We start from the raw sequence: 14,363 nt of genomic DNA on the forward strand, positions 1-14,363 counted from the left end.
ATTAACTTGCTACTAAAAGCTTAAAGAAGATAAGAACATTCAAAAGACCAGAAACAAAGAGGAGGAAGAGGTAGGCTGAGAGTGGAAATGGAAGAACAGTAAAAAAGAAGATTTCTTATTTCAAGGAAGGGAGGGAGGACAAACACATGTACCTGTGTACATACTTTTCTCCTTACTTGCCACAAAGAATCAGGCATGCAAAGATAGACCATACTCTGCATTGATTTTCCTCCCTTCTCCTCCAAGACAAATGGAGACAAGGGAGAGAGTAGAGGTGTCAAGCTTGAAGCACCACACAATGTTGCCACCCTTACTGCTTCTTAGCTTGCCAACGCACTAGGGGGAGGGGGGGAAATGCAATGCAGACTTCAGACAACAAGAAATTTGACTGTGTGAACCAAGGACATTTCAGCAGATGTTTATCAATTCACAGACACTTTCTCATAACAAACTTTGTCACTTGATTGGACAATGTGAAATGTACTAATAGGGGGAGGGAGAACTGTGCGTCTTAATTGTAGCGGTTCGCACGGGGAAATAACCAGTGCTGGTTTTGCTTTTAATCGTGCCGAAATGATGTACTCAATGAAGTTTTACATAGAGATATTGGATCGTCTCGTCAGTGCTTACTTGGCTGGGTTTGTTAGTCAGAACCTTGACATTAAACCAGCTCTGAACCAAAACAATTATGACCCAGGTGTCCTGAATTCCTACAGCCTGTCCAGTTGCCTCCAGAAGAGCTATGAAGACTCAGAGGAAAATGGCCAGGGTGGAACATAAGGGAGAGCAGGCAGCTAAGTCTGGGATGGGACTGGTGAAGAAGACTCGGAACATAGGACAAGTGGACTCCGGTACCCAGACGATGGTGACCTGCCTGAAGGAGCGAGTGGAGAAGACCTGGAAACCAGCAGTGCAGGAGGAGACCAGAACAGCAAGGGGCTTCTGACAGACAGGAGTAGAGCTGTGGTAGCCCATCGAACAGCTGCAGAAGTTCAGTGGATTGGAGGTGCAGGGAATGGAGCCAATATGGAGGGAGGAGAAGCCTTCCAGAATAGTGTCCAGCCAACCTTCGGCAACTATCCTGGCTCCGTTACTGCAACCTCAACAGAGGACAGAGGGCGCTGCAACCAAAGGAACGGCTAGCCCCCTGCGGATCACCAGCCCAGAGCCTGGCCCAGTCCAGGGCAGGGAGCAGTTGGACCCCAGCGGGTGGCAGCCCAACCCTGTGGAACCGCTGGCCAACCACTGCCACAGCCAGTGGCTGCTGGCGCCCAGTCATGGCCTTTCCCTCACAGAGTGGGGTGGCTGCAGGGATATTGGGCCATCTCAGGGGTCCTGGAGCTCCTGCCATCAAGGGCACATTTGATGGGAGTCCTGAGAAATTAGCGTTCTTCTTGCACCAGATGTGGGTACACATGGATCAATACAGGCTGGTATAAGTCGATGACGCAACCTATGTGAATGCCATCATGGCAAATCTTGGGGGAGAAGCAGCAGAGTGGGTGGCGGCTCTCCACAATGAAGGAGATCCCAAGTTGGGAGAAACTGACACCTTCCTAAGGGAGCTCAGAGCCAGATTTGGAGAGGACATGCGGGTCCGAAATCCGCACCATCAAACAAGGGAGCAGGCTGGTGATGGAGTACATTTGTGAATTTCAGAGACTGGCAGGGAAGCTGAGACTTCGTACCCGATGCTTAGCTTACAAACAGTACAAAACCTAGGATTGCGAGTGAGGAAGCTGCACCACCTCATGAAGTTCGAGCAAGTCAACAGCTTCCTGGTGGGTGGGCTACCCACTTCCTACCTAACTGAGCCAGTGCATCTAAGGCTGGGGAACTACAAAGAAACCATTCGGTTCGTGGTGGCCCCAAAGATGGCAGAGGCTATGATACTGGGGTTATCCTAGCTGTCCAATTGAAACCCTGCTGTGCACTGGGGGAAAGATGTGAGGTGTGTGGTGATGGTGGGAACGAGCCCCCCCCCCCAAGAAAGCGCCTAAGCAGCATGGAGATAAGGGGAAAGAGAGTGAGTGCAGGAGAGCAGCATCCAAGCAGTTGCTGAAGACATAGCCCATCCCAGAGAAATACTCTGGGACTGTGCAATTGAGATCCTACCAGGAGCAAAACTCCCCAGCCTAAAACGTACTCTAGAGAGATGGAAGAGCTAAGGGAATACATTGACAAGAATCTAGCAGGGGTTTCATCCAAGCTGCTAAGTCTTGGGTGGCGGCCCACATGCTGTTTAAATAAAAGAAAGCTGGGTCTCTAAGATTATGTGTGGATTTTTGTAGGATAAACAGTGCGTGCATGGAAAATATGTACTCCCTCCCCCTTATGAAAGACATGTTGGGTCACTTGGCAAAGGGGAAGATATTCATAAAGTTTGATCTGAGAGAGGCATATTACCAGGTAAGAATCAAGGAAGGCAATGAATAGAAAACTGTCTTTAAATGCCTGCTGGGATGCTACCAGTTTGAAGTAATATACTACATGAGTACCTATACCAAGGGGTCCTAGTGTATCTTGAAGATATCCTCATCTATTCTGAGACAATGGAGGAACACGTGAAATTAGTGTGACAAGTGCTGAAAAAACTTTTGAAGTTTAAACTGTATGCCAAGTTGTCAAAATGCAATTTTCATAAGACCAGCTTAGACTACCTTGGTTATAGGATATCTTGCGAATGGGTAGAAGTGGATTGATGCATGGTTCAGTGCCCACCAAGGAGAATTAACTGAAAGCTTACAAAGGCTTAAGAGGCTTACATAGCAGTTGTAGCTATCTCATTTACTTCTATCTGTTACCACTCTGAAGAGTGCCATGACTTTCCTGGAGCTTCCAGCCCACCTTCTAGACTTGTGCATTGTATAAAAACAAAAAAGTGCCCTGATATAGCTGCTTAGATGCTGGAAATGCTTGGAAATTCATCCCTCTCTTCTTGCTGACTCCTTTAGAAAAATTTTGCTGAGGGGAAGGCTTGAGCTACAGGATTGTAGACCTCTCGCTGCCTAGCAAAGCCAATGGATTCATCCTAATTTTTTTATTACAGGCTTTGTGAAATGATGGAATTTCTGAAAGGGTGAATTTGTGGGAAATTGATACACTGAATTAGAGGAAACAGACTTACTTGTTGTTTGTTCTCCAGTTAATGGTTCACTTTCTGTGTTTTGTCCTATAGCGTAGATCTTGAAAATGTATGTTGTTCCAGGCAAAAGTTCGGTGACCTCAGCAAATGTATATCTGGTAGTGGGTAGTCTCTGACCATGTTCCCCAGGACGGTTAACTGGAATAACCTCCACACGATAGCCAATCACTGCACTGTCAGGGGGGCTCCACATGATGGTGATTTTGTCACTGGCAACTTCCAGAAATTGAAGTTGCTGTGGAGGATGAATCTCATCTAGCCAAACAGATGTACAAGATAAAATGTTTAATGAATGGTAAGACTATATGCTGGAAAACAAAAACTTTGACAATGTATCATCACAACTACCCTCTTCCTTCTGTCCCACTTCAAAATTAATCTCTCAGCAAAAACTGCCGCTGATTCTTTTTTCAATGTTCCTTGAAATCCCATAGAGACAGTCCATGAAAATTGCTCTTTCTGACGACAAATCCAGCCTATAGCTTTTTATCTTGCCAAGAAATCTTTGTCACTGAGATGCAGACAGTGATATAAAATAAAACAGTGGAAAACTTAAGTGTCCTTTATATAGTTCTATTCTTCAAGATTGACTACCAGATAAAAAGTAGAAACAAATATATCTCATTTTCTGAATCACTCAAAACTAGAAAAGCAAACATTTGCTGTATCAAAAACTAGAAATTATTACTATAATTACTATAATTCAATTTTAGTTCTTGAAAGCCAGTTTGTTTTAGTGGTTAAGGCACAGGCTACAAACAAGAAACTGTGAGTTCTAGTCCCGCCTTAGGCAGGAAAGCTGGCTGGCTGGGTGACCTTGAGACAGTCATTCTCTCTCTCAGCCCACAAAGTCAGGCTCAGATAACAAGCCAGTCAGACAGTCCCTGTTGCAACCAAATGGATAAACACTCAATTGATCTGAAAAGAGTGGACTTTGCATTTGCGGGGAAAACACTAGGAAAAATAAACAATCTGTTCTTGTAATGTATGTAGCCTTTTTAAGATGACTCCATCATTCTTTATAATTACTTTCTCCTGTGCCTAGTAGTTTGTATTTTTAATTATAGGTTGTTTTATATATTTAATAAGGCTTGTTTTTAAATATTTGTTGTCTTATTGGATCATTGTACATTGTCAAGAGTCACTTTTTGCAAATGGGCAACTATATAAATTTGTTAAATAAAATGAATAAATAGATCAGGGGTTCCCAACCAGGGGTGCGAGGTGACATTCCAGGGGGTGCAAAAACTTGGGTTGTCAAAATTATAGTGTATATGCATAATTTGTTGCCGTGATTTCGAACTTTTGTAAGTGGTGTGAGAATATATCAGGAGCATTTTCGGAGTACAGGGTATAGAAAAAGTTGGGAGCCGCTGAAATAGATAAATGCAATAAATAAATACTGCCTTCAAGGGAACAATTCTGGAATCCAAGAAGGAAAAAAGAGAACATACAAAAAAAAAAATCACAAAATTACAGAAATACATTAATACCTGCCCTTGGCACTCCTGTGGTTTTCTGCTGAATGAAAATAGGAGTGCTTTCCTGGTTCTCTTCCACAGCATAAATACTGATATTGTACTGAACACCAGGCATCAAGTCACTGAGTGTCACAGATGTTGCAGATTCAGGGAGATTGAGTTCTGTACTGCTACCTTCCACCGAAGGAGTATAAACAATCCGGTAACCTTGTATAGCAAAAACATGCAGTCAGCCCACAGCACAGTCAAAACAGATTTGGTGTTCGTCCATATGCTAAACTACCCATCTTTGTTCAGACCATCCTTTTTTGGTAAATCATAGTTTTGGGATGTAGTGAGTCTACATCAAGTATAATTTATAAACAAATTATAAATCAAATTCTAAATTGTCCTGTTTCAACCAGACAGACAGTTAAGGCCAGTACACCTTCATATGTTTTCATTGGCTGTCAGATAAGCTTAACACACTTTCCTCTTACAAATGGAAGAAATCCCCCAAGTTCTGAAACAGATATAGGCTGACAATTCAGACCTGTGATTGGAGCTTCTGGTCTGCTCCAGCTGACAAGAATTGACGTATCATCAACATTTTCTACAAGATGATCAGGAGGAGCATCAGGTGCTGTGTAAAGATATAATAATTAAGAAATTTAATTGACCAGCTTTCAGAGAGAAAATGCCCACATCCATCTGTTCCTGTCTGATAATAAACAAACATACCTGTTGTCTGTGTTGTTGAAAGAATTAGATTTTGCTCTCCTTCCTCTGAAATTTGATAGACTTTGATAATGTAGCTACGACCCGGAAGCAAGTTAGGAATGCTAACCGAACTAACTGTGTTTGGAAGATCTTTAGAAAAAGAAAAAATAGTAGGGCATAGGTTACATTCTTTAGTGAAAATGAATACAAATTTCATTCAATTAATAAACTTACAGTAACAGAAAATTGAATGGCATTAGAATGTTCCTTGTTTATCTCACAAGATTTCATAATACTTCCGTAAGTTCATATGAATTTCTTCAGAATGTCTTATTTTGGATAACCATTGAGAGAAATTCTGAAAGTAGCAACTGCCCAAGATTGTCCAGCTGAAGCCCCTTTATTGCCCACATGTAAAGGGATGTGGCGCTTCAAGGGGCAATCCTGAAGGAGGCTTTCCCTTGGGGAAGCCAAGCAGTTGATCTTTATGTATGGGCATCAGGAGATAAACAGGAAAGAGATGCTTTCATTTGTAGGCTTTATCAAATATTGATATCAACTCTTGTTGTAAGATGTGCCATATGTGCCATGGACAGGGTTACAATGTTGGAGCCGGTCATAGGGAGATAAATTTGACAACTGCACCTTTCTGAACTTATTGTATGCATTACTTGCAGCCAGTATATCTCAGGAAGTGGAAGAAGATAAGGGCTACTGCCTGTTTTTCAACCTTTGACTCTTCTGGCTAATTACACTGGACAGTAGCCCTATAGTAAAGAGAGCTTGATCAATATCTCTTTGGACATGCAACATATTTCTACTTTCTTAAATAATTAAAAGGATTCTATTTAAATAAGCTCTCCCTTGGTCCAGATTTCCCTAATTATAGGGCAGTTTGTACTGTTCCATTCTTATGTAAGGTGATTGAGAATGCAGCTCCAGATCTATTTTGATGAAACTGTATGGACTCACTTTAATTATTCTTTTCCCTGGGTTATGATATTGAGACTTCTTTGGGGAATGTGTTATATTGTATATTTGTCAGACTTGGGTGTCTGCTTCCATTACACCCATGGAGTATCTTTGAAAATAGACACATAACAATAGCAATAGCACTTAGGTTTCTATACCACTCCACAATGCTTTACAACACTCTAAAAGCATATTGCCTCCAACAATCTGGGTCCTCATTTTACCAATCTTGGTAGGACAGAAGGCTGAGTCAACCTTGAGCCCCATCAGAATCGAATTCTAGGCTGAGGGCAGTACTGCAGTACTGCATTCTAATCATTGCAATACACGAGCACCAAAACCCTTTTAATGATTAAGAAAGAGATGCACTGATTGTGGATTTACATATTCTGAAGCACTGCTTTTGAAGGAAATTTTCAATAGAGATTTGCCTGACTGCAGGCTATAAATGTATTTGAATATACATTCCAGAAGTTCTATGAACTTTCAGATTCAGGTTTATGGGGTTTGGAGCCTGAACAGATACTATCCAGGCTAGTTATACAAGATAAGGATATGAGAAATTAACTTTATTTGTGCCATCTGATTCTGTGATTCATTAGATTGGGTATCTTCTTACCAAGATATTTAGGTTCATCACCATCTTCACTCAGTTCATATTCCACACGAAATCCTGACACAGTGTCTGAGGCAGAAACCCAAGAGACTACAAAGCTATTAGCTGTGATTTCTGTGACAGATTCAGAAATAGAGACGACAGAGGGAAGGGCTGTTGTTTCTCCCGCCACACGACTAGCTGCAAAGTAAAGATCAAAGTATAAAATGGCAGTATTTTTTATGGAGACTTGACTCTTTGATTCTGTTTCTGTTCATGAAAAAATTAAGTATAATTCCTATAACTTTTTAACTGATAAAATAAACTGTACAGTTAAACTGATAGTAAAAAATAAATAACACATTCAAAAACAGAGAGGTATTTCCATCCATAATTGGATGGGCAGAAAATAACCATATATGACAGGCAAGTCTGACTTTCAGCCACAAAAAAGTAATTAATATCTGCAAATGTGGGGACAGATACTCAGCTGATAATATATTGTGAAAAAATACTATGTAAGCTAAAAAAGAATGCAGATTTATCCTCATTACTACTACTGCTATAGGTAGTACTTTAATATTGGCATTAATTCAGCATTAGCACCAATGACACATGTCTATATCATCCATAATAAGAAATTTTAACTGAATCACGTTCTTTAGGAAGAGGGAGATAATGGAGAATTATTAAGGACAATGGAGGTTAAGACAACTCCTACAGCTATTAGCACTCCATTTAGAATAGCAGAATTTATATTTTAGTTTCAAGACAAGAGTAATCTTGGTTGAAAACAGCAACACAGAGAAAGTGCCAGAAGCCAGCAACATTAATTACAAAAGCAGTAAATCATGTCTTCATTCTGTCTTAGAGCCAGAAGGGATAGAAACTAAACAGAGCTAAAAGATGTAACAAAGGTACATTGCTTTGCCCTGCAGGTTAATATTCACTTTCACAATCTTATTTATTTGTTTATTTATGTATTACGGTTTACTTTTATACTTCCATAAGTGTGTAAACTTCAATGTTTACATTAACATAGACAGTTGAAACAATATAAAAGGTAGTCCTCAACTTACAACCCAAAGTTATAATGACACTGAAAAAGCGACATGACCATTTTTCATACTTACGATGTTGCAGCATTCCCATGGTCATGTGATCAAAATTCAGATGCTTGGCAACTGACTCATATTTATGCTAGTTGAGTGTACTGGGGTTATATGATCATCTTTTGCGATCTTCTGACAAGCAAAGTCAATGGGGAAGCCAGATTCACTTAACAACTGTATCACTAACAACTGCAGTGATTCACTTAAAAACTATGGCAAGAAAAGCCATAAAATGGGGCAAAGCTCCCTTAACAACTGTCTCACTTAGCAATAGAAATTTTGGGCTCAATTGTAGTTGTAAGTCGAGGACTACCTGTAATGCAAATAAACAGTCCAGGGTAATAAAATGCAATAAAGACAAATCAGAACACTTACATGAAATAGCTGTTGTACTAGAGGTAGTGAATTCAAAACGGGTGATTTCTCTCTGACCATAATGCTGCACACTTATAAGTTGTCCCTCATAAAGGACACCAGGTTTCAGACCTGAGATTGTGTAGGAATTTAAATAGCCTGGAATTTTAGCTTCTTTCCATTGCACTCCAGAATTTTTCTAATGGAATTAAACATAATGGATATCAGCATGAGAATACTCAGTAACAGAATTCTGCAATTTTCTTTCTATTATGGTTATTGCTACTGGCTTTAATTTCTATCTGATTATTTTAGCAATAATGTTTTGAAAAGAACAAAAATCATCTGCAAGAACACAGAGTAAATACTAATTTTTGTCTTCAAACTCTATGTGCATTGCAGTGGAAGGAGAGAAATGGATTTCTGGGACTGCAATGTGAGTTATTTGGAAGAAGGACAAGTTGTTGGCATCTCACAAAGATGAGTAACAGAGAGTTTGGCCAGAGGTAACAAACTTGTGTAGGAAAGCTTTCAACTGAATCCTGGGAGAACTGAAACAGCCCTAAAATCTGACTGCAGACAAGCATTCTTCTATCCTAAAATAATACAGGAATGTGACTGAAATAGAGCTTATTAAACCACCCAATGAAAAGGCAATGAAGAATTCATTCACACATTCATTAACAGTCAAAAATGAGGAAATGAATAAAATGAATTTATACTCATGTAAAGGATGGCAAATGTGACAATAGTTGAAATCTGATAATTTCTCAGTTAGAATACAATGCACAATTTGATCAAAAGAAAAACAAAAAAAGAAAAGGAAGAGATATGCTCTAAGATAAAAATATGCACAGCTCAAATATCAAAATATTAAAAATCCATAGGGAAAGAAGGGAAGATAAACATAATACCCAATCCTGATGCAATTAAACACAGCATCTATTACTATTCCAGCCAAATGGCTTTAAATTATGTATTTTATTTTATTTTATTGCATACAATACCAGGGAAATCTACAAATGCTAGACACCATGTAGTTCTGACAGCCTAGATTGCTAGTTCATTCTATTTGACATTTGCGTGCCTATCCTTGGCACACTGCAGGGGGCGAACTAACTTACACCAAGCTAACGATGCTCGCTCAGTTTGCTGGCTCTTCCAGGTATCTCTGCCAATCTCACTTTGCCTCGGATTACATTGCCTTGTATCCAGCCAGGTTCAGAGCACCAGCTTCCACTCTCCGCTCACATGAACGCAATTAGTTTTTCCCACTAAAGTGGTACCCGTTTATCTACTTGCAATATTGCATGCTTTTGAACTGCTCGGGGAGCAGGAGCTGGGGAGCGAGCAATGGGAGCTCACCTTGTTTCACACCCTGGCCAGCAATTCCAGCGTCATTAAGCCACTGAGCCACTGTGTCACCACTATAAATAATGTAGGCTGTGCTTTATAAATCCTGTTACCTGTTTCAAGAAGCAAACTTCTAAAGAGAACACACACAAGTCCAGAAAAAGCGGTGTTTCTTTTAAGACATCTATCTATCAAACCTGACACACTGCTCAATTTCTTGCAGCACACAGAGTATGTCCTTAGCCAAGTTACAAAACACTGCCAAGTATTAACATAAATCTAAACTTAGAAATAAAATCTTTTTTTATGATCTAGTTGAATTGTAATTATAAATCTGTAAGAAATTCTGAATGTATGAATGAAGAAAATGTTGATCAGTATATGACAAAAAGACTTACCGGTTTCCAGCGAAGAATATAATTGGAAATGTGAGAGGACTCGGGTGCAATCCACTGGATAGGATGAGAATCAGGCTGAATTGGAACGTCTGTGATAATCACCTGAACAGGATGACCAGGGGAACCTAAAATTAAGATTATCCTTAATTATCTGTTTGCTACCTCTTAATAGTCCTTCCAATTTTGGCTACATTATTATTAAACAATGGATGGAAACTAATCAAGGAGAGAAGCAAGGTAGAACTAAGGAGAAACTTCCTGACAGTTAGAACAATTAACCAGTGGAACAACCTGCCTCCAGAAGTGGTGAATGCTCCAACACTGGAAGTTTTTAAGAAGAGACTGGACAGCCATTTGTCTGAAATGGTATAGGGTTTCCTGCCTGAGCAGGGGGTTGGACTAGATGACCTCCAAGGTCCCTTCCAACTTTATTATTATTATTATTATCGATCATCGCACAGTCAGCCAGATGTTCAGACTGGATTTGGCATTTTGTCTACCTATCGAGTCCTTACCCAGGACCTGGGATAGGCAGATGTGGATGTTTGATGGTATTACAGATATCGTCGCAGGATGGAAGCAGTTCCTAATAAGGCCGCCTTTTGCAATTGACTAATAGCAAATTTGTCAATGCCAATGGTGTTCAAGTGGTGCTCCAGTTGTTTTGGGATTGCACCCAAGGAGCCTATGACTATTGGTACTACCCTTGCTTGCTTTTGCCACAGTCTTTCTATTTCTATTTGTAGGTCTTTGTATTTTGTTATCTTCTCCAGTTCTTTCTCGTCTATTCTGCTATCTCCAGGCACTGCCACGTCCACTATCCAGACTTTTTTGTCTTTCTTATCGACAATTGTTAAGTCTGGGGTGTTATGTTGCAGGTGCTTGTCTGTTTGAATTCTGAAGTCCCAGAGCAGTTTAATTTTATCATTTTCTATGACTTTCTCTATTTTATGATCCCACCAGTTTTTGCTTACAGGCAAATGATATTTTTTGCAGATCTTCCAATGCACCATTGTTGCTACTTTGTCATGCCGCTGCTTGTAATCAGTCTGTGCAATCTTCTTGCAACAGCTTACCAAGTGGTCCACTGTTTCTTCAGCTTCTTTGCATAGGCGGCACTTACTGTCTGTTGCTGTCTTCTCAATTTTGACTTTGTATGCATTTGTCCTTAAGGCTTGGTCTTGTGCAGCCAGAATTAGTCCCTCGGTCTCTTTCTTCAATTTTCCTGCTCTTAGCCATTGCCAGGTTTTATTATTATCTGCTTTCCCAGCTATTTTTTTCATGTATTGGCCATGTAGTGCTTTGTCTTCCCATGCCTCTATTCTGTTCTTCATTTGGTCTTTCTTGTAGGCCAGTTAAGCCTTCCTGATATACTAATTTCAGTGCATCTTCATCATTGTTCTTCAAATATTCTTCCAAAGCCATTTTTTTTTCTTCAACCATCGGATGTACTTGTAGCATTCCACGCCCACCTATTTGCCTTGGTAGATAAAGTCTATCAATGTCACTGCGTGGATGAAGGTCATGATTCATTGTCATTATTTTTCTGGTCTGCCTATCCATTGCTTTTAGTTCTGCTTGAGTCCAGTCCACTATTCCAGCTGTGTACCCTATTTATTATTATTATTATTATTATTATTATTATTATTATTATTGACTATCACACAGTCAGCCAGATGTTCAGACAGGATTTGGCATTTTGTCTACCTATCGAGTCCTTACCCAGGACCTGGGATAGGCAGATGTGGATGTTTGATGGTATTACAGATATCGTCGCAGGATGGAAGCAGTTCCTAATAAGGCTGCCTTTTGCAATTGACTAATAGCGAATTTGTCAATGCCAATGGTGTTCAAGTGGTGCTCCAGTTGTTTTGGGATTGCACCCAAGGAGCCTATGACTATTGGTACTACCCTTGCTTGCTTTTGCCACAGTCTTTCTATTTCTATTTGTAGGTCTTTGTATTTTGTTATCTTCTCCAGTTCTTTCTCGTCTATTCTGCTGTCTCCAGGCACTGCCACGTCCACTATCCAGACTTTTTTGTCTTTCTTATCGACAATTGTTAAGTCTGGGGTGTTATGTTGCAGGTGCTTGTCTGTTTGAATTCTGAAGTCCCAGAGCAGTTTAATTTTATCATTTTCTATGACTTTCTCTATTTTATGATCCCACCAGTTTTTGCTTACAGGCAAATGATATTTTTTGCAGATCTTCCAATGCACCATTGTTGCTACTTTGTCATGCCGCTGCTTGTAGTCAGTCTGTGCAATCTTCTTGCAACAGCTTACCAGGTGGTCCACTGTTTCTTCAGCTTCTTTGCATAGGCGGCACTTACTGTCTGTTGCATTATTATTATTATTATATTTTCATGAACTATTTTTCACAAAATGTTTCACTTTTATTTACCTTTGCAATGAGATCTGTAGCCAAACTGATTAAGGGAGGGGTGCAAATAAAAGGTATATCTTCTTTCCTATCAATGAGTCTAGGCATAAAAAATTAGGACTCTATATTTTCTCTTTTGTTTTAGGAACTAGTCGCCTAGACCAGAGCTTTTCAACCTGTGGCACGTGTACCACGGTGGTACTTTGGCACCTGGCAGGTAGTAAGCATACAACGGATTGAAAAACACTGTTAAAAAAAGTGTAAAAATGGATGAGTTGAAGCGGCGGCAGCCACACACAGTCTTCGGGCGAAGATATAGTTGGAGCTGCAGTGTTGCTGGGGCTCTGCTGAGAGCCCAGGATCAGCGCACGCAACTCCAGCTGATCAGCGCTTCCAGCGCACCCAGAAGAGGAAAGGAGGAGGGGGGAAAGAGGAGTGGATATAGAAAGGAGAGAGGGGAGATATAAAAGAAGGAAGGGGGAGAGAAGAGAGGATATAAAAGGAGGAGGGGGGAGAGGAAAAGATATAAAAGCAGGAGTAAAACCGGTACTTTTTTCCTTTTTTTATAGTTTGCAACATTTTATTAGATTATAGAATAAAATACAAAGATACAAAAGCAAATAGTAGGATACAGTGGGGAGGAAGAAGGGAAAAAAGTGAGGGGGAGAAAGGAGAAAGAAAAGACACTGACTTCCGACTTCCTCTATTGCAGTAGAATGAAGCATTAACATCGAACCTCAACTTTTTATTTTTCCATAATGTTATAAACTAGCCATTTCTATAACAAATCAATCTAATCAGTAAAAGCCAAAAAGCCCCCCCCCCCTTTTAGTCATCAAGTTTTTGATACCTTGCTAAGCACCACTTAAATATTGTCATGTCCTAAAAGTGGTACAATCCATGAAAAGGTTGAAAAGCTCGGCCTTAGACAACTGACAGGAAAGTAGGATGAAAGGAAAACAGGTATTTACTTAAACTATGTACTAATATTTGTTTAAAACTAAGGCTCTATAGGTAGGAGGGAAGCTGTACTTGAGTAAAAATACTAAGGATTGGCGCCCAGTTGAGAACTGCTGCCACATAAGGACACACAAGTAAATGCTTTTCAAAGGTACTGTGTTTTTTATAAATTAATCATCGAAACAGAGCTTTTCTGGCATTGGGGCTTATAGATTTGGATTATAAAAAACCAAGGGATGTGAGATGGTAGCACTTTTCTCAACTCAATTCAACATACCTTCCTCCTCTTGTTTCCCCCCCCACAACAACCACTCTGTGAGGTGAGTTGGGCTGAGATACAGTGACTGATCTAAAGTCACCCAGCTGGCTTTCATGGCTAACATGGGAATAGAACTCACAATCTTTCTCATTCTATCCTGGTGCCTCCAACCTGTGGGCCGTGGCCCACCACTGGGCCGAGGGAGTGGCTGACCAGTACACTCGTGTGTGTGTGCGCACTCACCCCCTGCTAGCGCTAGCGTTGCTACCAGCATCATGCGGGCACTAGCGTCACTGCCAGCATTGCGTGAGTGCGGCCCCATTTGCATGAACGCATAAGCATACATCCCCCTACCTTTCACTCTGGGCCGCCAACCCAGAAAGGTTGGGGACCTCTGCCTTAACCAACAGACCAAATTTATTCCATTATTTATTTATTCTTGAAAGCTTTCTAGGTTTCTATTTTATGTTCCTTACATCCAGGTGAAAAAATGAGGCTGAATCTCTTTTATATTATATGCATGCAGGAAACCTAAGGTTTTTCACAGTGGATGCTTCATTGCAATTCCCACCAAAATCACTCCCTCACAAGCAACCTTAAGTACTGGGAAAAAAATACTCCCCCATAAGTGGGAAAGGAAGGAAGTGAAAAGTAG

The 14,363-nt window shown here is 40.4% G+C and overlaps 1 protein-coding gene across 9 annotated transcripts in view; it reads right to left on the reverse strand.

Moving 5' to 3' along the window:
- FN1 (fibronectin 1) overlaps positions 1–14,363 on the reverse strand; it is a 130,479-nt gene that overhangs the window by 66,427 nt on the left and 49,689 nt on the right. For all 9 annotated transcript variants that reach the window (XM_039341917.1, XM_039341914.1, XM_039341915.1 and 6 more), the window contains exons 14-20: positions 10,110–10,234; positions 8,380–8,557; positions 6,917–7,093; positions 5,347–5,475; positions 5,159–5,248; positions 4,639–4,833; positions 3,128–3,400 (exon numbers count right to left, since the gene is read on the reverse strand). In XM_039341917.1, coding sequence (XP_039197851.1) covers positions 3,128–3,400; positions 4,639–4,833; positions 5,159–5,248; positions 5,347–5,475; positions 6,917–7,093; positions 8,380–8,557; positions 10,110–10,234 — 1,167 coding nt within the window. The remainder of the gene's footprint in view (positions 1–3,127; positions 3,401–4,638; positions 4,834–5,158; positions 5,249–5,346; positions 5,476–6,916; positions 7,094–8,379; positions 8,558–10,109; positions 10,235–14,363) is intronic.

Source organism: Crotalus tigris, unplaced genomic scaffold (assembly GCF_016545835.1).
Source record: "Crotalus tigris isolate CLP2741 ecotype Arizona unplaced genomic scaffold, ASM1654583v1 scf7180000017774.6281472, whole genome shotgun sequence".
In the NCBI taxonomy this organism is placed as follows: domain Eukaryota; kingdom Metazoa; phylum Chordata; class Lepidosauria; order Squamata; family Viperidae; genus Crotalus; species Crotalus tigris.